General features: G+C 41.1%; 1 protein-coding gene across 2 annotated transcripts in view; it reads left to right on the plus strand.

Moving 5' to 3' along the window:
- Zfp52 (zinc finger protein 52) overlaps positions 1-21,419 on the plus strand; it is a 29,638-nt gene that overhangs the window by 4,026 nt on the left and 4,193 nt on the right. For both annotated transcript variants that reach the window (XM_011246426.3, NM_144515.2), the window contains exons 2-4: positions 823-920; positions 17,235-17,325; positions 19,385-19,511. In XM_011246426.3, the coding sequence (XP_011244728.1) occupies positions 17,296-17,325; positions 19,385-19,511 (157 nt within the window). In that variant the 5' untranslated portion in view covers positions 823-920; positions 17,235-17,295. The remainder of the gene's footprint in view (positions 1-822; positions 921-17,234; positions 17,326-19,384; positions 19,512-21,419) is intronic.

Raw genomic sequence — 21,419 nt, forward strand, 5'->3', positions numbered from 1 at the left:
TTATGATCATCTACATCAGAAAAAAAAATCTCTGCAATCCTCTTGTTTTTCTTGGTTCAAAAAAAAAAAATTCTGCCCATGGATACATGACCAAATTGCTATGTAGAAGTCATCATATAGACCAGGCTGGACTGGAATTCACAGATTTCCACCCACCTCTATCTCCTCAGTGCTCACATTAAAGTTGTGCACCAGCAGGAATGTTCAAACCATTGTCTTTTATTTTATGGTCTGTTGACAATCAGTGGTGTGACTGTGGACTTCTCCCAGGAGGAGGGGCAATGCCTGGTCTCTGCTCAGAGGGCTCTGTACAGACTGCATGTTGCAGAATTGGAACTCTCTGATTTCTGTGGGTGAAAATAGTTTTCTTGCTATCTCCCTTGCTCCTCCTTAGGGTTCTTGGCAAATTAGACTGCAGGTATGTGAGATTTGTGTGGATGAGTCTCACATTCTACAGAGAAAGGTGAAATCCTCACAGGAACAAAGACAGATTTCAGGAAATTCTTTCTCTTCTCTGTGTGAGTTCCTTTGTAAGTAAAAGGCTTCCATCATTTTTAGTCCATGAGAAGTTCATCACTGATGTATTGTATTCTCATTCCAATCATTCAGCTCCATTTCTGCACCTGAGAGTTGATTGAGCTGTGAATGGAAGTGTGGTTCAAGTTATGCTAACTGAAAATGCTTCTAAATGTTTTCAGTATTATGACATTGCCTGACACTTGCAGGGTCACTGTAGAGTCTTCATTTCTTTTCTCTTTATCTACTGAGCACAGTACTTTGTTAGAACAGGGGCTTTCTCTTTAAACTCTTTCTCATGTGCAGGGCTCACTGAACACCCAGACCTCAGACCTGCTCACCTGTGAAACATAACAAAGAGCCCTAGAAGGTGGAGAGGGAGGAGACAGTACCTAAGGATCCAGGTATGTTGGAGGATTGGTGAAGGGATGGCAAGGGATTCAAGTGAATGTGGAAGTGGGACATGAAGTCACTTTTGCCGAATTCTGTCTCACTAGAAATAATTCTGGAGACTTCCACGGACAAAAAACTCCTCAAGATTATCCTATTGTAGAGATGAGAAGACTTTCTGCAGAAAATTGATACTAGGAGGCAATAAACTTTTGCTTGACTATGAGTGCGAGTGATGCTGTCCTTACACTGATCACCTAGGCCTACATACCAATATTAAATGACGTTCATTTTAGTGGTTTTATTGTATTATAAAATAATAATTAATAACTTTAGGCACATTTATTGTTTTCTGAAAATTTGTATTCTAGCATATTTTCTACCCTCAGCGTTAATTTTTCTCTTCCTAAAAATAATGCCAACAGACTTTGGATAAGATCAGGAACTATATTTGCAGACATGATAGGCAGTTTCCCATGAATATCTCCTACTGTCTGTTGTCATGACAATTCCATGTGGTTCCATTGCTGTGGTTGTAATATACTGTGAGATCACCTCTTCATGTGGTCCTCTTAGTGTTTTCCACCTCTTTGCTGTTCTTTGGTACTTCCAGCATTACTTTTTTAAAAATATGCAAGTAGGATTTTAATAGGAATTGAGTGGCTTCTAGGAAGACAAACCTTCTTCTAGGTTGTCCTCCCAGGTTTGTAAAGCACATGGTCAATGCGCCTGTTCTCACGTGTTTTATGTAGTCTCCTGTTTATGTCTGCTGGGGATGTCTACATTCTGGGTTTTGTGACATGCAGCCATGTTTATCAAGGAATTTCTGTCTAATGGTCCATTTTATCATTTGCTAATGCTCTTTATTTTGTAATTTTGTATTTTAATACTTTTGTCTTGGATTTTCTATCACTAGTATAATTGTGATCATCAGTCTTCTTACTGCTGTCTATAGTCATTACATTAAAAAAAAAAATTAGGCCAGATGGTGTCAGTGCAAGCCTTGAATCCCAGCTCTTTGGAGGAAGAGGCAGGCAGATATCTATAAGTTCAAGGGCAGCCTAGACTACAGAGTGAGTTCCAGGACAGCTAAGACTACTGTTTCAAAAAATATATATCTTGTGTCATTAAATATTGTTGAGACCTGCCCCCCTAACATAGCTGTGGCCATTTTATTGCATACATGCCAGGTATTTCATATTGTTGCTGTAATATGCCTGCCAGCCAATGATGTAGAAAATAACTTGACTCCAAGTAGGGTCATGCTGACCAGAAAGCCTGATGTGTTCTGTATTTTATGAGGTTTGTTAATCTTAAGAAATTCCACAACTATAATGTTTCATGTAGGACCCATCAAATTAAAGGTTAATACGAACTCTTATGTACAAAATGGCTTGAGTCAGGGCTAACAACCAGGTAGCACTTCCACCATCCATTCCAAGTGTATGAGCTCAATGTGATGCTTGCAGTTTTATTCTTTATAAACTGGTCCTGAGAAATGTCCAGTGCACAGCTTTGAACTATTACCCTGGTTGATCAGTCTTGGAGTGTGCGTTCAATAACCATCCCTGTTTAACTGAGATCAGTATTAGACTGTTTTGTGGGGTAACTCCTGGATCCCAACAATATGAAATGGATTTTTTTTATAAAAAATTGTCAAAAAAATGTCTAGGATGTGAAAGACCAGCTTTCACATTCATAGGGCATAAACTGAGGCAGGCATCCAGGAGTGACATGGGTGGGGTTCAGCACTAGGAGGGGCTGACAGAGGGTTGAGGTGTTGGTCCTGATACCGACAGGGCTGCTGTTCATGGCAGCCAAAAATTAGAGAACTTACTCAGTAGACTTTTCTCTCGGGGTACACAGCTATATTAACTGGAGCTGGCACTCCTTGTGCCAAAGAAAAAACTCTGAACTCTTTAACTCTTAGGGGCCAGCGAGAAAGAAAAGGAAAGAGAAAATTCACAGAGGTGTACACACATGCACACACGCGCATGCACACACACACACACACACACACACACACATGCATATACACACACATTTAGTGGATGAAGCAAAGGTGGGTGGGTGGATGGACAGACATAAATATTCACACATTGAATGGCTGGGGCAAAGCTACAGGAAGCAGGTTCTAAGCATTTCACACATACACATATATGCACATATACATATATGTAAACAGTTGATGGGTGGAACAAATGATGTTCCAACAAGCAGGCTCCAAGCATTTCACACGTGCAGATATATAGATAATATACACATACACCTTCCAACAATCACTCACCGAAGCTTTACATAATTTACATACATACAGCTTTGATGGATGGAATAAAGTTCCAACATATTCCCATACAAACTTTACACATGCATACTTACAATTTTGATGGCTAGAACAAGGTTCCAATATACTCTCACACAAACTTTACACATATACATGTATATAGATTTGAGGGATGGAATAAGGTCCCAATTACTTTATTTTTTTTCTCCCATAGTTTACATATCCCAGCAAAATCTTCCAAGCAGTAGAAAATTACAATATGATTGCGTTCTAATTTTCTTCTAGGGAGTGATTATTCTCAAGAACCAGTGTTTGTTCCATAACTAAGCAACTTGTTATAGATGAACAAAGTGTGAGCATGCAAGAAAGTTTTCTCAGCCAGTGTCTTTTAGGGGTAGGCAGCAATTTACAGTTACAAAGAAAGGATTAATTGTTTTCTTATCTTTAAAATTAATTGTTTTATCTTTAAAAGTAATCTTATAAGAATCTTTAAAAAATCACAAATCTTTTATTTTTAATTTTATTTAATCCTTTTTTACAGTCCAGATTTTTCCCCCCTCCAAGTTCACCCTCTGACTGTTCCTCTTCCCATACCTCCTTCCACCTTCCACCCCCATTCTCTACGAGGATGTCACCACACCTCTACCCCAACAGACCTCCCCATTCCCTGGAACATCCAGTCTCTTGAAGGTTAGGTGCACCTTCTCTGACTGAGCTCAGACCCTGCGGTCCTCTGTTGTATATGTGTTGGGGGTCTCATATAAGCTGGTATATGCTGCCTGGTTGGTGGCCCATTGTCTGAGAGGTCTCCAGGATCCTGGTTAGCTGAGACTGCTGGTCCTCCTACAGAGTCACCCTCCTCCTCAGCTTCTTCCAGCTTTTCCCTAATTCAGCCACAGGGGTCAGCAGCTTCTGTCCATTGGTTGGGTATAAATATCTGCATGTGATTCTTTCAGCTGGTTGTTGGGTCTTTCGGAGAGCAGTCATGATAGGCCCCTTTTTGGGAGCTCTCCATAGACCCAGTAACAGTATCAGGCCTTGGGGCCTCCCCTTGAGCTGGATCCCAATTTGGCCCTGTCACTGGACCTCATTTTCCTCAGGCTCCTCTCCATTTTTGTCCCTGCAGTTCTTTCAGTCAGGAACACTTACAGGTCAGAGTTTTTGACTGTGGGATGGCAACCTCATCCTTCACTTGATGCCCTGTCTTCCTGCTGGAGGTAGTCTGTACAAGTTCCCACTCCCCACTGTAGGGCATTTCATCTAAGGTCCCTCCCTTTTAGTCCTGAGAGTCTCTCACTACCCAGGTCTCTGATACATTCTGGAGCCCCCCCCCCCCCACCTCCCGAGGTTGCCTGCTTCCATTTTTTCTGCTGGCTCTCAGTGCTTCAGTGCTGTTCCCCCCCACCTGATCAAATTCCCCTCTTCCCCTCCCTGTCCCCTTTCTCACCCAAGTCCCTCCCTCCCCCTCCTGTGATTGCTTTCTTCTCCTTCTCAAGTGGGATTGAGCCATCCTCACTTGTGCCCTTTAGCTTGTTAACCTTTTTGAGTTCTGTGCATTGTATCCTGAGTATTCTGTACTTTTTTTTTTGTAATATCCACTTATTAGTGAGTACATACCATGCCTGTCTTTTGGGGTCTGAGTTACCTCACTCAGGATGTTATTTTCTAGTTCCATCCATTTGCCTGCAAAACTCAGGATGTCCTTGTTCTTAATAGTTGACTAATATTCCACTGTGTAAATGAACCATATTTTCTGTATCCATTCTTCTGTTGGGGGACATCTGGGTTCTTTCCAGCTTCTGGAAACAAAGCCTCTATGAACATAATGGAACAAGTGCCCTGTAGCATTGTGGAGCATCTTTTGGGTATATGCCCAAGAGTGGTAGAGCTGGATCTTCAGGTAGATCTATTTCCAGTTTTCTGAGGAACCTCCAGACTGATTTCCAGAGTGGTTGTACCAGTTTGCAATCCCACCAGCAATTGAACAGTGTTCCTCTTTCTCCACATCCTCACCAACATTTGCTGCTACCTATGTTTTCGATCTGAGCTATTCTGATTGGTGTAAGGTGGAATCTCAGAGTCATTTTGATTTGCATTTCTCTGACCACTATGGACTTTGAACATTTCTTTAAATGTTCTTCTCAGCCATTCGAGAATCCTCTGTTGTAGATTTTCTGTTTAATTCTATACCCCATTTTTGGTTTGAGTTGTTTGATTTTTTGGTGGTTAGCTTCTCAAGTTCTTTTTATATATTGGATATTAGCCCTCTATCAGACGTGGGTTTAGTACAGATTTTTTTTTTCCAATTTGTAGGTTGCCGATTTGTCTTATTGACTATGATCTTTGCCTTACAGAAACTTTCCAGTTTCATGAGGTCCCATTTATCAATTCTTGATCTTAGAATATGAGCCATTGGAATTCTGTTTAAGAAATTAGGCAAGACCAAGGAGATTACATTTGAGGAAAGATTCCTGCTATTAATATGCTTTTCTTTTTTTTTTTTTTTTTTTTTTTTGTGTGTAATCGTTTTATTGAAAAGATGGATCAAATAGCCCAAAATAGACCTCAGCCACATCTGAGCAATGATAGATGGAAACAAGAAGAAGGGGCCACTGCATACTCCACATGAGCTTAAGTTGTAAAGACTAACAAAAGTGACTGCTGGCAAAGATTAAGGGCGATGGCATCATTTACCAAAATTATTTCCTTTGTTCTGACAATATCACTCATGTATACAGATATGCACATATGTGTACCTTTACATACATACTAAACTAACAATGCATATGCATGCTTTTTTTATCTTCTTTGATTATTGTGGAGGTGGTGGTGGTGGTGGTTTGATGGTGTCCTGCACTGTGGCAATCTTCTTGCCTAGGCCTCCTGAAAGCTGGTATTACAGAGCTTGCACTAGCCTACTCCTCTTCTCTTAGAAAATGTTTATTAAAAAGACATAAGAATGCTTATGGCAACACTGTCTGTAAGAACCTACAGATAACCCAAACCTTAGATACCAGGAAAAAATAACTGGTGCATTTGTAAAATGGCATGCAGGAGTGTAACAATCAAGAGTGATTATAGAGGGCTGGCGAGATGGCTCAGTGGGTAAGAGCACTGACTACTCTTCCGAAGGTCCTGAGTTCAAATCCCAGCAACCGCAGGGTGGCTCACAACCACCCGTAATGAGATCTTTTGGTGTGTCTGAAGACAGCTACAGTGTACCTATGTATAATAGTAAATAAATCTTTGGGCCAGAGTGAGCAGGGGCTGAGCAAGCTACAGTGTACTCACATACGTAAAATAAATAAATTAAAAAAAAAAAAGAGTGATTATAGAGGCAGACAACAACTCGGATGGATAGATGTCAGAACACACGAGTGAATAAAAGAAGGTGTACAGAGGTGTTGTCCTGTGTGTTCATTTTTGTGCTTCTGGAAGAAACTGGGTATAGGGAAATGAAATTCAACTGCTCACTTTTCTTCAGTCAAGGAGCCTCCAGGAGGGTAGGAGGGCGAAGCACGTTCTAGAAGGGAAGTCACTTGGTTTCAATGTTTCTCCTACTCCTCTTTTCTCCCTGCCCAGCTGACCCTACAAAATATCTTATTCTGTTGTGCTGAAGTCCCCTGGACAGTGACCATGGGTGGGGGTGGCAGGAGACACCACCTTCTACTTTTTTTTTTTTTTTTTTTTTTACAGAGCTTTTGCTATGTTTCCTTATTGGCCAACTTCTGTCTTGATTATATTCTTTTTTTTTTTTTCCATTTTTTATTAGGTATTTAGCTCATTTACATTTCCAATGCTATACCAAAAGTCCCCCTTACCCACCCACCCCCACTCCCCTACCCACCCACTCCCCCCCTTTGGCCCTGGCGTCCCCCTGTACCGGGGCACACAAAGTCTGCGTGTCCAATGGGCCTCTCTTTCCAGTGATGGCCGACTAGGCCATCTTTTGATACATATGCAGCTAGAGTCAAGAGCTCAGGGGTACTGGTTAGTTCATAATGTTGTTCCACCTATAGGGTTGAAGATCCCTTTAGCTCCTTGGGTACTTTCTCTAGCTCCTCCATTGGGAGCCCTGTGATCCATCCATTAGCTGACTGTGAGCATCCACTTCTGTGTTTGCTAGGCCCCGGCATAGTCTCACAAGAGACAGCTACATCTGGGTCCTTTCGATAAAATCTTGCTAGTATATGTAATGGTGTCAGCGTTTGGATGCTGATTATGGGGTGGATCCCTGGATATGGCAGTCTCTACATGGTCCATCCTTTCATCTCAGCTCCAAACTTTGTTTCTGTAACTCCTTCCATGGGTGTTTTGTTCCCACTTCTAAGGAGGGGCATAGTGTCCACACTTCAGTCTTCATTTTTCTTGAGTTTCATGTGTTTAGGAAATTGTATCTTATATCGTGGGTATCCTAGGTTTTGGGCTAGTATCCACTTATCAGTGAGTACATATTGTGTGAGTTCCTTTGTGATTGTGTTACCTCACTCAGGATGATGCTCTCCAGGTCCATCCATTTGGCTAGGAATTTCATAAATTCATTCTTTTTAATAGCTGAGTAGTACTCCATTGTGTAGATGTACCACATTTTCTGTATCCATTCCTCTGTTGAGGGGCATCTGGGTTCTTTCCAGTTTCTGGCTATTATAAATAAGGCTGCTATGAACATAGTGGAGCATGTGTCCTTCTTACCAGTTGGGGCTTCTTCTGGATATATGCCCAGGAGAGGTATTGCTGGATCCTCCGGTAGTACTATGTCCAATTTTCTGAGGAACCGCCAGACTGATTTCCAGAGTGGTTGTACAAGCCTGCAATCCCACCAACAATGGAGGAGTGTTCCTCTTTCTCCACATCCTCGCCAGCATCTGCTGTCACCTGAATTTTTGATCTTAGCCATTCTCACTGGTGTGAGGTGGAATCTCAGGGTTGTTTTGATTTGCATTTCCCTGATGATTAAGGATGTTGAACATTTTTTCAGGTGCTTCTCTGCCATTCGGTATTCCTCAGGTGAGAATTCTTTGTTCAGTTCTGAGCCCCATTTTTTAAGGGGGTTATTTGATTTTCTGAGGTCCACCTTCTTGAGTTCTTTATATATGTTGGATATTAGTCCCCTATCTGATTTAGGATAGGTAAAGATCCTTTCCCAGTCTGTTGGTGGTCTTTTTGTCTTATAGACAGTGTCTTTTGCCTTGCAGAAACTTTGGAGTTTCATTAGGTCCCATTTGTCAATTCTCGATCTTACAGCACAAGCCATTGCTGTTCTGTTCAGGAATTTTTCCCCTGTGCCCATATCTTCAAGGCTTTTCCCCACTTTCTCCTCTATAAGTTTCAGTGTCTCTGGTTTTATGTGAAGTTCCTTGATCCACTTAGATTTGACCTTAGTACAAGGAGATAAGTATGGATCGATTCGCATTCTTCTACATGATAACAACCAGTTGTGCCAGCACCAATTGTTGAAAATGCTGTCTTTCTTCCACTGGATGGTTTTGGCTCCCTTGTCGAAGATCAAGTGACCATAGGTGTGTGGGTTCATTTCTGGGTCTTCAATTCTATTCCATTGGTCCACTTGTCTGTCTCTATACCAGTACCATGCAGTTTTTATCACAATTGCTCTGTAGTAAAGCTTTAGGTCAGGCATGGTGATTCCACCAGAGGTTCTTTTATCCTTGAGAAGAGTTTTTGCTATCCTCGGTTTTTTGTTATTCCAGATGAATTTGCAAATTGCTCCTTCTAATTCGTTGAAGAATTGAGTTGGAATTTTAATGGGGATTGCATTGAATCTGTAGATTGCTTTTGGCAAGATAGCCATTTTTACAATGTTGGTCCTGCCAATCCATGAGCATGGGAGATCTTTCCATCTTCTGAGATCTTCTTTAATTTCTTTCTTCAGGGACTTGAAGTTTTTATCATACAGATCTTTCACTTCCTTCGTTAGAGTCACGCCGAGATATTTTATATTATTTGTGGCTATTGAGAAGGGTGTTGTTTCCCTAATTTCTTTCTCAGCCTGTTTATTCTTTGTGTAGAGAAAGGCCATTGACTTGTTTGAGTTAATTTTATATCCAGCTACTTCACCGAAGCTGTTTATCAGGTTTAGGAGTTCTCTGTTGGAATTTTTAGGGTCACTTATATATACTATCATATCATCTGCAAAAAGTGATATTTTGACTTCCTCTTTTCCAATTTGTATCCCCTTGATCTCCTTTTGTTGTCGAATTGCTCTGGCTAATACTTCAAGTACTATGTTGAAAAGGTAGGGAGAAAGTGGGCAGCCTTGTCTAGTCCCTGATTTTAGTGGGATTGCTTCCAGCTTCTCTCCATTTACTTTGATGTTGGCTACTGGTTTGCTGTAGATTGCTTTTATCATGTTTAGGTATTGGCCTTGAATTCCTGATCTTTCCAGAACTTTTATCATGAATGGGTGTTGGATCTTGTCAAATGCTTTTTCTGCATCTAACGAGATGATCATGTGGTTTTTGTCTTTGAGTTTGTTTATATAATGGATTACATTGATGGATTTTCGTATATTAAACCATCCCTGCATCCCTGGAATAAAACCTACTTGGTCAGGATGGATGATTGCTTTAATGTGTTCTTGGATTCGGTTAGCGAGAATTTTATTAAGGATTTTTGCATCGATGTTCATAAGAGAAATTGGTCTGAAGTTCTCTATCTTTGTTGGATCTTTCTGTGGTTTAGGTATCAGAGTAATAGTGGCTTCATAAAATGAGTTGGGTAGAATACCTTCTACTTCTATCTTGTGAAAAAGTTTGTGCAGAACTGGAGTTAGATCTTCTTTGAAGGTCTGATAGAACTCTGCACTAAACCCGTCTGGTCCTGGGCTTTTTTTGGCTGGGAGACTATTAATAACTGCTTCTATTTCTTTAGGGGATATGGGACTGTTTAGAAGGTCAACTTGATCCTGATTCAACTTTGGTACCTGGTATCTGTCCAGAAATTTGTCCATTTCGTCCAGGTTTTCCAGTTTTGTTGAGTATAGCCTTTTGTAGAAGGATCTGATGGTGTTTTGGATTTCTTCAGGATCTGTTGTTATGTCTCCCTTTTCATTTCTGATTTTGTTAATTAGGATTTTGTCCCTGTGCCCTTTAGTGAGTCTAGCTAAGGGTTTATCTATCTTGTTGATTTTCTCAAAGAACCAACTCCTCGTTTGGTTAATTCTTTGAATAGTTCTTCTTGTTTCCACTTGGTTGATTTCACCCCTGAGTTTGATTATTTCCTGCCGTCTACTCCTCTTGGGTGAATTTGCTTCCTTTTTTTCTAGAGCTTTTAGATGTGTTGTCAAGCTGCTAGTATGTGCTCTCTCCCGTTTTTTCTTGAAGGCACTCATAGCTATGAGTTTCCCTCTTAGAAATGCTTTCATTGTGTCCCAAAGGTTTGGGTACGTTGTGGCTTCATTTTCATTAAACTCTAAAAAGTCTTTAATTTCTTTCTTTATTCCTTCCTTGACCAAGGTATCATTGAGAAGAGTGTTGTTCAGTTTCCATGTGAATGTTGGCTTTCTGTTATTTATTTTGTTATTGAAGATCAGCCTTAGTGCATGGTGATCTGATAGGATACATGGGACAATTTCAATATTTTTGAATCTGTTGAGGCCTGATTTGTGACCTATTATGTGGTCAATTTTGGAGAAGGTACCATGAGGTGCTGAGAAGAAGGTATATCCTTTTGTTTTAGGGAAAAATGTTCTGTAGATATCTGTCAGATCCATTTGTTTCATCACTTCTGTTAGTTTCAGTGTGTCCCTGTTTAGTTTCTGTTTCCATGATCTGTCCATTGGTGAAAGTGGTGTGTTGAAGTCTCCCACTATTATTGTGTGAGGCGCAATGTGTGCTTTGAGCTTTACTAAAGTTTCTTTAGTGAATGTGGCTGCTCTTGTATTTGGAGCATAGATATTCAGAATTGAGAGTTCCTCTTGGAGGATTTTACCTTTGATGAGAATGAAGTGTCCCTCCTTGTCTTTTTTGATGACTTTGGGTTGGAAGTCAATCTTATCAGATATTAGGATGGCTACTCCTGCTTGTTTCTTCATACCATTTGCTTGGAAAATTGTTTTCCAGCCTTTCATTCTGAGGTAGTGTCTATCTTTTTCTCTGAGATGAGTTTCCTGTAAGCAGCAAAATGTTGGGTCTTGTTTGTGTAGCCAGTTTGTTAGTCTATGTCTTTTTATTGGCGAGTTGAGACCATTGATGTTAAGAGATATTAAGGAAAAGTAATTGTTGCTTCCTGTTATTTTAGTTGTTAAAGGTGGCATTCTGTTCTTGTGGCTGTCTTCTTTTAGGTTTGTTGAGGGATTACCTTCTTGTTTTTTCTAGGGCGTTGTTCCCGTTCTTGTATTGGTTTTTTTCTGTTATTATCCTTTGAAGGGCTGGATTCGTGGAGAGATAATGCGTGAATTTGGTTTTGTCGTGGAATACTTTGGTTTCTCCCTCTATGATAATTGAGAGTTTGGCTGGGTATAGTAGCCTGGGCTGCAGTTTGTGTTCTCTTAGTGTCTGTATAACATCTGTCCAGGCTCTTCTGGCTTTCATAGTCTCTGGTGAAAAATCTGGTGTAATTCTGATAGGCTTGCCTTTATATGTTACTTGACCTTTTTCCCTTACTGCTTTTAGTATTCTATCTTTATTTAGTGCATTTGATGTTCTGATTATTATGTGTCGGGAGGAATTTCTTTTCTGGTCCAGTCTATTTGGAGTTCTGTAGGCTTCTTGTATGTTCATATGCATCTCATTCTTTAGATTTGGGAAGTTTTCTTCAATAATTTTGTTGAAGATGTTTGCTGGACCTTTGAGTTGAAAATCTTCATTCTCATCCACTCCTATTATCCGTACGTTTGGTCTTCTTATTGTGTCCTGGATTTCCTGGATATTTTGAGTTAGGATCTTTTTGCATTTTCCATTTTCTTTGATTGTTGTGCCGATGTTCTCTATGGAATCTTCTGCACCTGAGATTCTCTCTTCCATCTCTTGTATTCTGTTGCTGATGCTCAAATCTATGGTTCCAGATTTCTTTCCTAGGGTTTCTATCTCTAGTGTTGCCTCGCTTTGAGTTTTCTTTATTGTGTCTACTTCCCTTTTTAGGTCTAGTATGGTTTTGTTCATTTCCATCACCTGTTTGTATGTTTTTTCCTCTTTTTCTGTAAGGACTTCTACCTGTTTGATTGTGTTTTCCTGTTTTTCTTTAAGGACTTGTAACTCTTTAGCAGTGTTCTCCTGTATTTCTTTAAGTGATTTATTAAAGTCCTTCTTGATGTCCTCTACCATCATCATGAGATATGCTTTTAAATCTAGGTCTAGGTTCTCAGGTGTGTTGGGGTTCCCTGGACTGGGCGAAGTGGGTGTGCTGGGTTCTGGTGATGGTGAGTGGTCTTGGTTCCTGTTAGTAAGATTCCTCCGTTTACCTTTCGCCATCTGGTAATCTCTGGAGTTAGTAGTTATAGTTGACTCTGTTTAGAGATTGTTCTTCTGGTGATTCTGTTACCGTCTATCAGCAGACCTGGGAGACAGATTCTCTCCTCTGAGTTTCAGTGCTCAGAGCACTCTCTGCTGGCAAGCTCTCTTACAGGGAAGGTGCGCAGATATCTTGTATTTGGACCTCCTCCTGGCCGAAGAAGAAGGCCCAAAACAGGACCTTTCTCAGACACTGTGTTGCTTTGGCAGTTCCCAGGTGGTACAGACTCTCACCTAAGCAGACTAAATTCCTAAGTTCCTTGGAGTCCCGGGACCAAGATGGCGACCGCTGCTGCTGTGGCTTAGGTCGCCTCCCCAGCCGGGCGGGCACCTGTCCTCTGGTCCGGAAGGTGGCCGGCTGTCCCCGGCCCACACAGGGTGCTGCCTCAGCGCCTCTGTGCTTCTGCCTGTTCCAGAAGCTGTCAGGTTCTCTGGCGCACCCTCTCACCTGTTCAGACTAATTTCCTAAGTTCGGCGGGTCCCGGACCAAGATGGCGACCGCTGCTGCTGTGGCTTAGGCCGCCTCCCCAGCCGGGTGGGCACCTGTCCTCTGGTCCGGAAGGTGGCCGGCTGTCCCCGGCCCACGCAGGGTGCTGCCTCAGCGCCTCTGTGCTTCTGCCTGTTCCAGAAGCTGTCAGGTTCTCTGGCGCACCCTCTCACCTGTTCAGACTAATTTCCTAAGTTCGGCGGGTCCCGGACCAAGATGGCGACCGCTGCTGCTGTGGCTTAGGTCGCCTCCCCAGCCGGGCGGGCACCTGTCCTCCGGTCCGGAAGGTGGCCGGCTGTCCCCGGCCCACACAGGGTGCTGCCTCAGCCCCTCTGTGCTTCTGCCTGTTCCAGAGGCTGTCAGGTTCTCTGGCGCACCCTCTCACCTGTTCAGACTAATTTCCTAAGTTCGGCGGGTCCCGGACCAAGATGGCGACCGCTGCTGCTGTGGCTTAGGCCGCCTCCCCAGCCGGGCGGGCACCTGTCCTCCGGTCCAGACGGTGGCTGGCTGTCCCCGGCCCACAAAGGGTGCTGCCTCAGCGCCTCTGTGCTTCCGCCTGTTCCAGAAGCTGTCAGGTTCTCTGGCGCACCCTCTCACCTGTTCAGACTAATTTCCTAAGTTCGGCAGGTCCCGGACCAAGATGGCGACCGCTGCTGCTGTGGCTTAGGTCGCCTCCCCAGCCGGGCGGGCACCTGTCCTCTGGTCCGGAAGGTGGCCGGCTGTCCCCGGCCCACACAGGGTGCTGCCTCAGCGCCTCTGTGCTTCCGCCTGTTCCAGAAGCTGTCAGGTTCTCTGGCGCACCCTCTCACCTGTTCAGACTCTTAATATGCTTTTCTTGTTATTATTAAATCTGTATAAAAACCACTAGGTATTAGCTCACCCTTTTGAATAGATTTCTTCAGAATAATAAAAATGACCTGTCTTGTACTGATGCAACATAGACAAATAGATAATTTCTCAATTCTTAATTATGATTCTACAAGAATTCCTAAAATTATATTAGTAATTATCAAGCCCTTTCATAATAGGACTGCTATTAAGTCCTTTCTGATGTCAAAACTACAATGAGAACTCTGCCAGTCTTCAAGTGTCACCAGTTAATTGCTTCTGAGAAAGAAAGCAGGCATTTACAAATTAGAGCTTGTTCCAAGAAGTTGTAAAACAAGTAACCAAAGGTCATAAAAAAGGGAACTAACTTATTGTGGGTGCAAGGTCAGAAGATAAAATATTGACTAGGTTTATCTATACAAAACTTCTATGCTAACTTAGTATAGTCTTTAAGTCTCCAAGAACCTTAGCACTAGTGACAGATAATGAATGTTTAGTCAGATAATTCCTCTTAATGGATAAGCATGTAAACATCTCTGTTGTAAACTTCTTATTTAGTTTATGATTTGAATTTATGATTGATGTTCTAGTGAACGTTTGTAAAATGGGATGCCTGGAAAATCCATGTTATCTATTCTCCTAGAATAAGTATTAGGACTAGGAATGGATTACATGCAGGGCATAGTTACATCAGAGCAGAAGGAGAGAAAAAGATTAGAAGGAGAATGTACAGTGGAATAACTTAGAAATTATAAGTCAAATTTAAAAATTAAGAAATCAATATGCAGAATGCAGAGGGAAAGAGGAAAAAAGAAGAATTTGCCCAGAGAGCAGAAAGAGCAAGCAGGCTTCTCCTCACCATGGGACAGAACAGGTCTTTTCATGATAGCAAGGCAGACTTAGTCTTACTAAAGAGGACAAAGCTTTCTTCTTACAGACTTGGGCTTAATTCATTTAGCAATAAAACAGTAGAAGCGTTTTCTTTCTCTATGCAGTAAAGATTGGAGCTCATTTTTCATCCAGAATGAGTGAGTTCTTTCTGCACTGGTGATTTGTCTTTTGCTTCATATGCATATATAAGTATGGATCTGGGTGTGTAAGTATGTAATTAAGAGATAAGTATGGGGTACTGGAGCGATGGCTCAGTGGTTAAGAGCATTGACTGCTATTCCTGAGATCCTGAGTTCAATTCCCAGCAACCACATGGTGGCTCACAACTATCTGTAATAGAATCTGATGCCCTCTTCTGGTGTGTCTGAAAACAGCTACAGTGTACTCATATAAATATTATAAATAAATATTTTTTTAAAAGACATTAAAAAGAGAGAGAGATAAGGATGTAGATGGTCCCAGCTGGTGTGCATGGAGGTGTATAAATTTGTATCTGAATTTATGCATATTTGTTTGTATGAAAGTTTTTCCTTTTGGTAGCATGACTCTCTTCTCCTGGTACAATAAAAGTTTATTGACCCAAACCTCTCTCCCTTCTGGGCAAGAGAGAAAAAAATGCCCTAGCAATTAATCCTTTACTTAATCCCCTGCTGTTAGGCTACAGGTGTTAATTGCCCAAGCCAGTGGTTTTTAACCCTCAGTATGAGCAAAGCTTTTAGGATTTTTTTTTTTTTTAGAAGTTATCATCAAGCCTTCAGTGTAGTTAGAGAGCTAAAAAGCCGGAGCTCATCAGTCCTTAAAGCTCCCTCTGAGACCATCAGTCTTAAAAAGCTGGAGACCATCAGTCTTTAAAGCTGCTTCTACAACTGAAGCTGTTTCCCACTTCAACTCATTCCAGGCCCAGCAGGATCCTTGCACTTCTTCGAGGTTTTGTTAGAAAATATATGGCCCTTGTAGAGAGCATTATCAGCCCAATGGGGAAGTTTTCACTTAAACTCCAAGTATATATGCATTCACATACTTAAATTGTAGGTATTTTATGGTAGATGGATAGCATTATGATGTCTAGACATCTTTATTGTTACTTTTCTCCTTCTTATGTGTTTATATTTATCCATTCTCTATAATAAAACCCCTCTCCTATATTTTCCCTTAAGATGACTTGTTCTCTGTTATCTCCTATTACACCTTCACATCCCACCGTGGTCTGGTTTTACTTTTCTGTCTACTGCAGTGACTCCAGGTTGTGAACTCACATCTGAAGATTTGGACCTAGGACCTTCCTATGAGAGAGAACATGCAATGCCTGTCTTTCTGGGCCTGTGTTACTCCACTCAGGATGATCTCTTCTAGGTTCATCCATTACCTGAAAAATCTTATGATTTCATTTTTCTCTACAGCTCAATAATACTTTATACTGCATATATACATTTATATTTGTTAGTTGAAGGACGTTTATGTTGCTTCCATTTTGTAGCTGTTATGAATATAGCAGCAATGGGCATGGTTAAACACATATCTGTGGCGTAGGATGTTGAGTCCTTTGAGCATATTCTAACAGGAGTGGAATAGCTGGGTCACATGATATATTTGTTTAACTTGAGGATATTTTTTTTTAGATTTATTTATTTATTTTTATGTAAGTACACTGTAGCTGTCTTCAGACACTCCAGAAGAGGGAGTCAGATCTTGTTACAGATGGTTGTGAGCCACCATGTGGTTGCTGGGATTTGAACTCCAGACCTTTGGAAGAGCAGTCGGGTACTCTTACCCACTGAGCCATCTCACCAGCCCCGAGGATATTTTTTTAATTGCAGATTATATTGATTTCCAGAATGGCTATGTTTTTTGGCCATGCATTTTTATTCCCTATGATTTTGTTTTTTATAATGTTGTTGACCGGATTATTCATAGTATTCTTCTTTTTTTACTGTGAGAGTGGTTTGCCGTCTTGAGCATGGATGATTACTTCCCAGTTTTCCTGTACTTACCTCTTTTTCACATGAAATGTATTCTTTCCTATGTTCTCATAGATAATTTCTCTAATTGTTCTGTGTATGTTTTGCCTCTAATTTATTATAGGTTATGCTGTTTTAGTAAAATGAATTGTGATAATTCATGACTGTCCTCAAATGTACATATGTCTCCATTAGTTTTGAAAGAGTATTTTTCTGATGTAACAGTATATATAGTTAATGGTGATTTTTCTCTCCAAGTTTTAAATGTCTTTCCATCCTCTCCTGGCTTTGGGTCATTGACCAGAGTCGAGGTTTTTTTCTATTGCTTGGGTCTTTTCTTGTGGTGTGACATTGTTCTTTAAAAGAATTCAGTATTAATTTTACTTTTTCTCTTTGACCCCTTGGTACTAAAGACCACAATCTGGCTATTCATTGTTATTCAAAGAGAAAATCAAAGAAGAGAAACAGGAAGAAATGGCCAATTCTCCAGTAAACACATCCCAGGTCAGTGGTCATGTCCACTTTCATTCTGAAAATATTATAGTTTGATATATTGCAAACCTTAAATTTTCTGCTTCTGATGATGTTTTAAAAATTTATCTTTATGAACTGATTCACCACCAAACCCCAAAAACCTGTGAAGGAATTAGAACAAGAAAAGCAATTACCTTTATGTCCTTTTTCATAATGAGTGGTCATTACATCCATGAAACGGATGATCTTGAGTGTAGACTGAGATTATATTCTACTTGTCTTTCTCTTCGGTATTTAAATCATGATGGTGGTGATGTGTCTACATGTGTGTTGGCACTTCATATCTCTTTATCCCAGGAGAATTACAATCTTGGTTATTTCTGAAAGTAGAGAGATCAGTATTTTTACTCCTTTTCATTTACTCTTTTTTGTGTCCCACATGCATACACTTGGGCTTGGACTCATTGTGTAGAATTATGTGGAATTCATCCATACAAATGTCTTGTGGGCATTGACTGACATGTGCATAAGCTGTTATTTGATGCAGAGAAACTATCCCCTCATTATGGCCTTGCTCTAGACACTTTGAATGTCAGCACTCCATGCCTACCCTGCAGTTGCAGTGTACTGAAATTGATATTGTTCTATGTTGGCTCTTCTATATGCTTAGAACAAGTTTAGATTTTATTAAGTGTATCTTATGCAGATTTTCTTATCTGCTTGTTAGTGGCCCAAATAGTCTTATAAAAATTAATTTGGTAGGCTACTTGATTTTTATGTTACAATTAAACTTGTGAGTATGTAGCATTACTACAATCCTTGTTACTGTGGCAAAATATCAAAATGCTTTGCTTAAAAGTCAATGGGTTCTGCCTTCCATATCTACCCCTTTGCTATTTAATGGTGTAGCATTGCATGTTGAGTTTAAAAATCATACCTGAGCCTGTTAGAATAGGATTAGGTAAGACCCAATAGAGATAGGATTGACTCAATGTCTGGATTTTAGCATGATCTTCAGGCAGAAAATTTAAGAACACATGTCCTCATCATGACTGTGCTTCTGAGACATGCACATTGTGATCCTTTGGGACATGAATATTGTAGCATGTAATTATTAAAAACAACTAATGCCAGCTACTCGCCAGCATCGCGGGCTAGCCACGCCCATGGCTATCCCCATGCAGCAGTCAGCCCAGTTTCCCACCATTCACTGCTGCCTAACCGCTTGTATTTTCCCAGGCCATCTTGGGCCTGGTGGCCGCTGGCTCTAAACCCCTAACCCGTTATAATTAAGACTCCAGAGGCTTGTAATTTATTAGTCAGATTTATAACAGTAAATTCTCAACCACCAAAATGCCCACTCAAAGAATTCAAAACTCAAGTGATATTGATAAAAGCTGCCCACCTAGACTGGACATGGGCCCTAAATTATTTTATTGCTCTTCTATGATATCCATAGCTACCTATGGCTATTTCAGGATCTGGTTGTCTTCTTCCATCTTTCTCTGCCCTTCCTCTGTCTCCTTCTCTCTAAAACTTTTAGCCCCACCTTCTTTTTTCATTGCCCAATCACAGGCTCTAGCCTTATATTTCACTTGATCTCACCTGCATACAGACAGCAATCTACAGAATATGACACCCGTAACAGATAGATAACCATGCCCATATCTTAAGTATGTGTCTTGTTTCATGGATATGCTTGTGAGACTATTGTGTCATCCTGTTTTCCCACAGTTTGATCATTTATTATACAATATGACTATATTGGAAATCATCGTTTTTATTTTTTAATTTTTTATTTTTTTTATTTTTTTGGTTTTTTGAGATAGAGTTTCTCTGTGTAGCCCTGGCTATCCTGGAACCCACTCAGTAGACCAGGCTGGCCTCGAACTCAGAAATCCACCTTCCTCTGCCTCCCAAGTGCTGGGATTAAAGGCATGTGCCACCACGCCCGGCTACGTTTTGATTTTTTTTAATTTTTTGATTATTTTGATGATAATAGTCTTCCCTCATCTACATCCTGTCTCCTTATATCCAGAAAAGCATCCTACCCTGTAGCACACCGTTGAACAATAATTTTTTATTTCAGGGTCTGTTGACATTCCGAGATGTGGCTGTGGACTTCTCCCAAGAGGAATGGGAATGCCTGGACTCTGCTCAGAGGGCTTTGTACATTGATGTGATGGTAGAGAATTATAGCAACCTGGTCTCTGTGGGTGAGAACATTTTGGTTGTACAATTCTTAACTCATTCTTTGTAAGTACTGGCCCTATAGGCTGTAAACTCTATTAAGCTGTCATGGAAAAAAACAAGCCTAGACAAAGTTCAATAATTAAAAAGAAATTTTCCAAGAGGTTCAGCTGCCAACGCTAGCAGAAGACAGCCAGAGGGTGTGACTACTATGAGCTAGTAAGCATGTGATGGAGACACCGGACACAAAGAGAAGCATAGTGATTCGTGCTCTCGGAAGAAGAACTGGAACTGAAGATGGAAGCTCAGTGAGGAACAGCCTGATGTGAGAGGCCTGTGCTGCCACATGAGGCCATGGTGATGTCTGGGCCATACTGCCACTGCCGAGGGCCATGTCTGGGTCAGTGGCCCTACTGGTACCATGGGTCTGTGTCATTATCTGTAGTCCATGTTACCAAAGGCCATGCGAATGACTGTGGTCTGGGCTGCTGCCTGAGCACATGTTGATGACTGAGGGGCTCCCTGAGCTGGTCCTGCCTCTCGTCAGCTACTGCATGGTTGTGCAAGCTGTGACTTGAGGATGGGAGAGATGATCCTGATAGTATAGGTGCAAGAGGGCTGATGGGCAGACCACCTCAGCTACCACCCAGGATCAGGTTCAGGGCTTTAAGTTAGCCCACCAAAATATGTACCCCACCTATGAACTGCTGGAGCACGTGAAGGGGCCAGTCCTGCTGAATCAAAGCTGCAGGATTTCCATGACTCAGGGCAACAGCAGGTTACTCAAGAGGAGCCTTGGCGAGGGTCCAGTATTGATGGTGTAGCAGAAGCCAGAAACCTAGAACCAGACCAATGACTCATTGCAACAAACATTTTCCTGGGAAAACTGTTTGTGCAAAAGTGTGTACAGTGTGACATACCACAGCTTCAAATGCCACTATGCTGAATAGGTAATGGCAGAGTGGACTTGTAAATGGACAGGTACAGTACTTGTATAGCACTGGTGCAGCAACAACTGAACTAGGTGTGAGAGAAGGCTGCAGTATATACAAGAGCAGGCCGTTGTCCCAAGGCATGGCCAGACTATTTTATTTTAAATTTTATGTTTTATTTCATTTGAGGAGGTGCTTACAAGGGTAGAAAGCAGATATGGAAGGACTGGTAAATGAGGGGAACTGGGGTGCATGATATGAAATTCACAAAGAATCAGGAAAAATTATGTTAAGAAAAAAAAGAACATTTTGATGGTATTTAGCTTTTTCTTTTCATTTTCATTATTAGAGGTGTCATGCACCCTTGATATTAGTTCGAGGATGCACTAAGATATTCAGTAGCATATACTATTTCCACCAATACCTTAAAGCTCCATAACCATCATTGCAATTGACATTTTTAAAAAGATTTATTATTTTATGTGTATGAGTACACTGTAGCTCATCTTCAGCATGTAGCTGTCTTCAGACTCAGCAGAAGAGGGCATTGGATTCCATTACAGATGGTTGTGAGCCACCATGTGGTTGCTGGGAATTGAACTCAGGACCTCTAAAGGAATAATCAGTGCTCTTAACCACTGAGCCATGCCTCCAGCCTCCTTGACATTGTTTTAATTGTACGAAAACCTCAAGATATGCAAACTGAAAATTCTCCTAGAATATGCTGGAGATTCTGACTGGAAATAATAATTGGGAATTCATTAGTAGATTCCTCTAATTTATATGCTTCTCATGTTCTTTGCACAGTTCTGTGTTAGATGTCTGTATTGTTGCTAAAAGTTATAGCATGCATTGTGGACAACCTCACAGAGTAATTGGATAAATTGTATGCAGAGTAGGCTTGATCATCTATCTGGGGCAAATGAGATTGTCCTGGAAGGTTGAGAAAATGTAGTAGCCAAAATCTGGGAGGGCAAGTGAATGAGCAGGACAACAGTGAAG

Source organism: Mus musculus, chromosome 17, assembly GCF_000001635.26.
Source record: "Mus musculus strain C57BL/6J chromosome 17, GRCm38.p6 C57BL/6J".
Taxonomy (NCBI): Eukaryota; Metazoa; Chordata; class Mammalia; order Rodentia; family Muridae; genus Mus; species Mus musculus.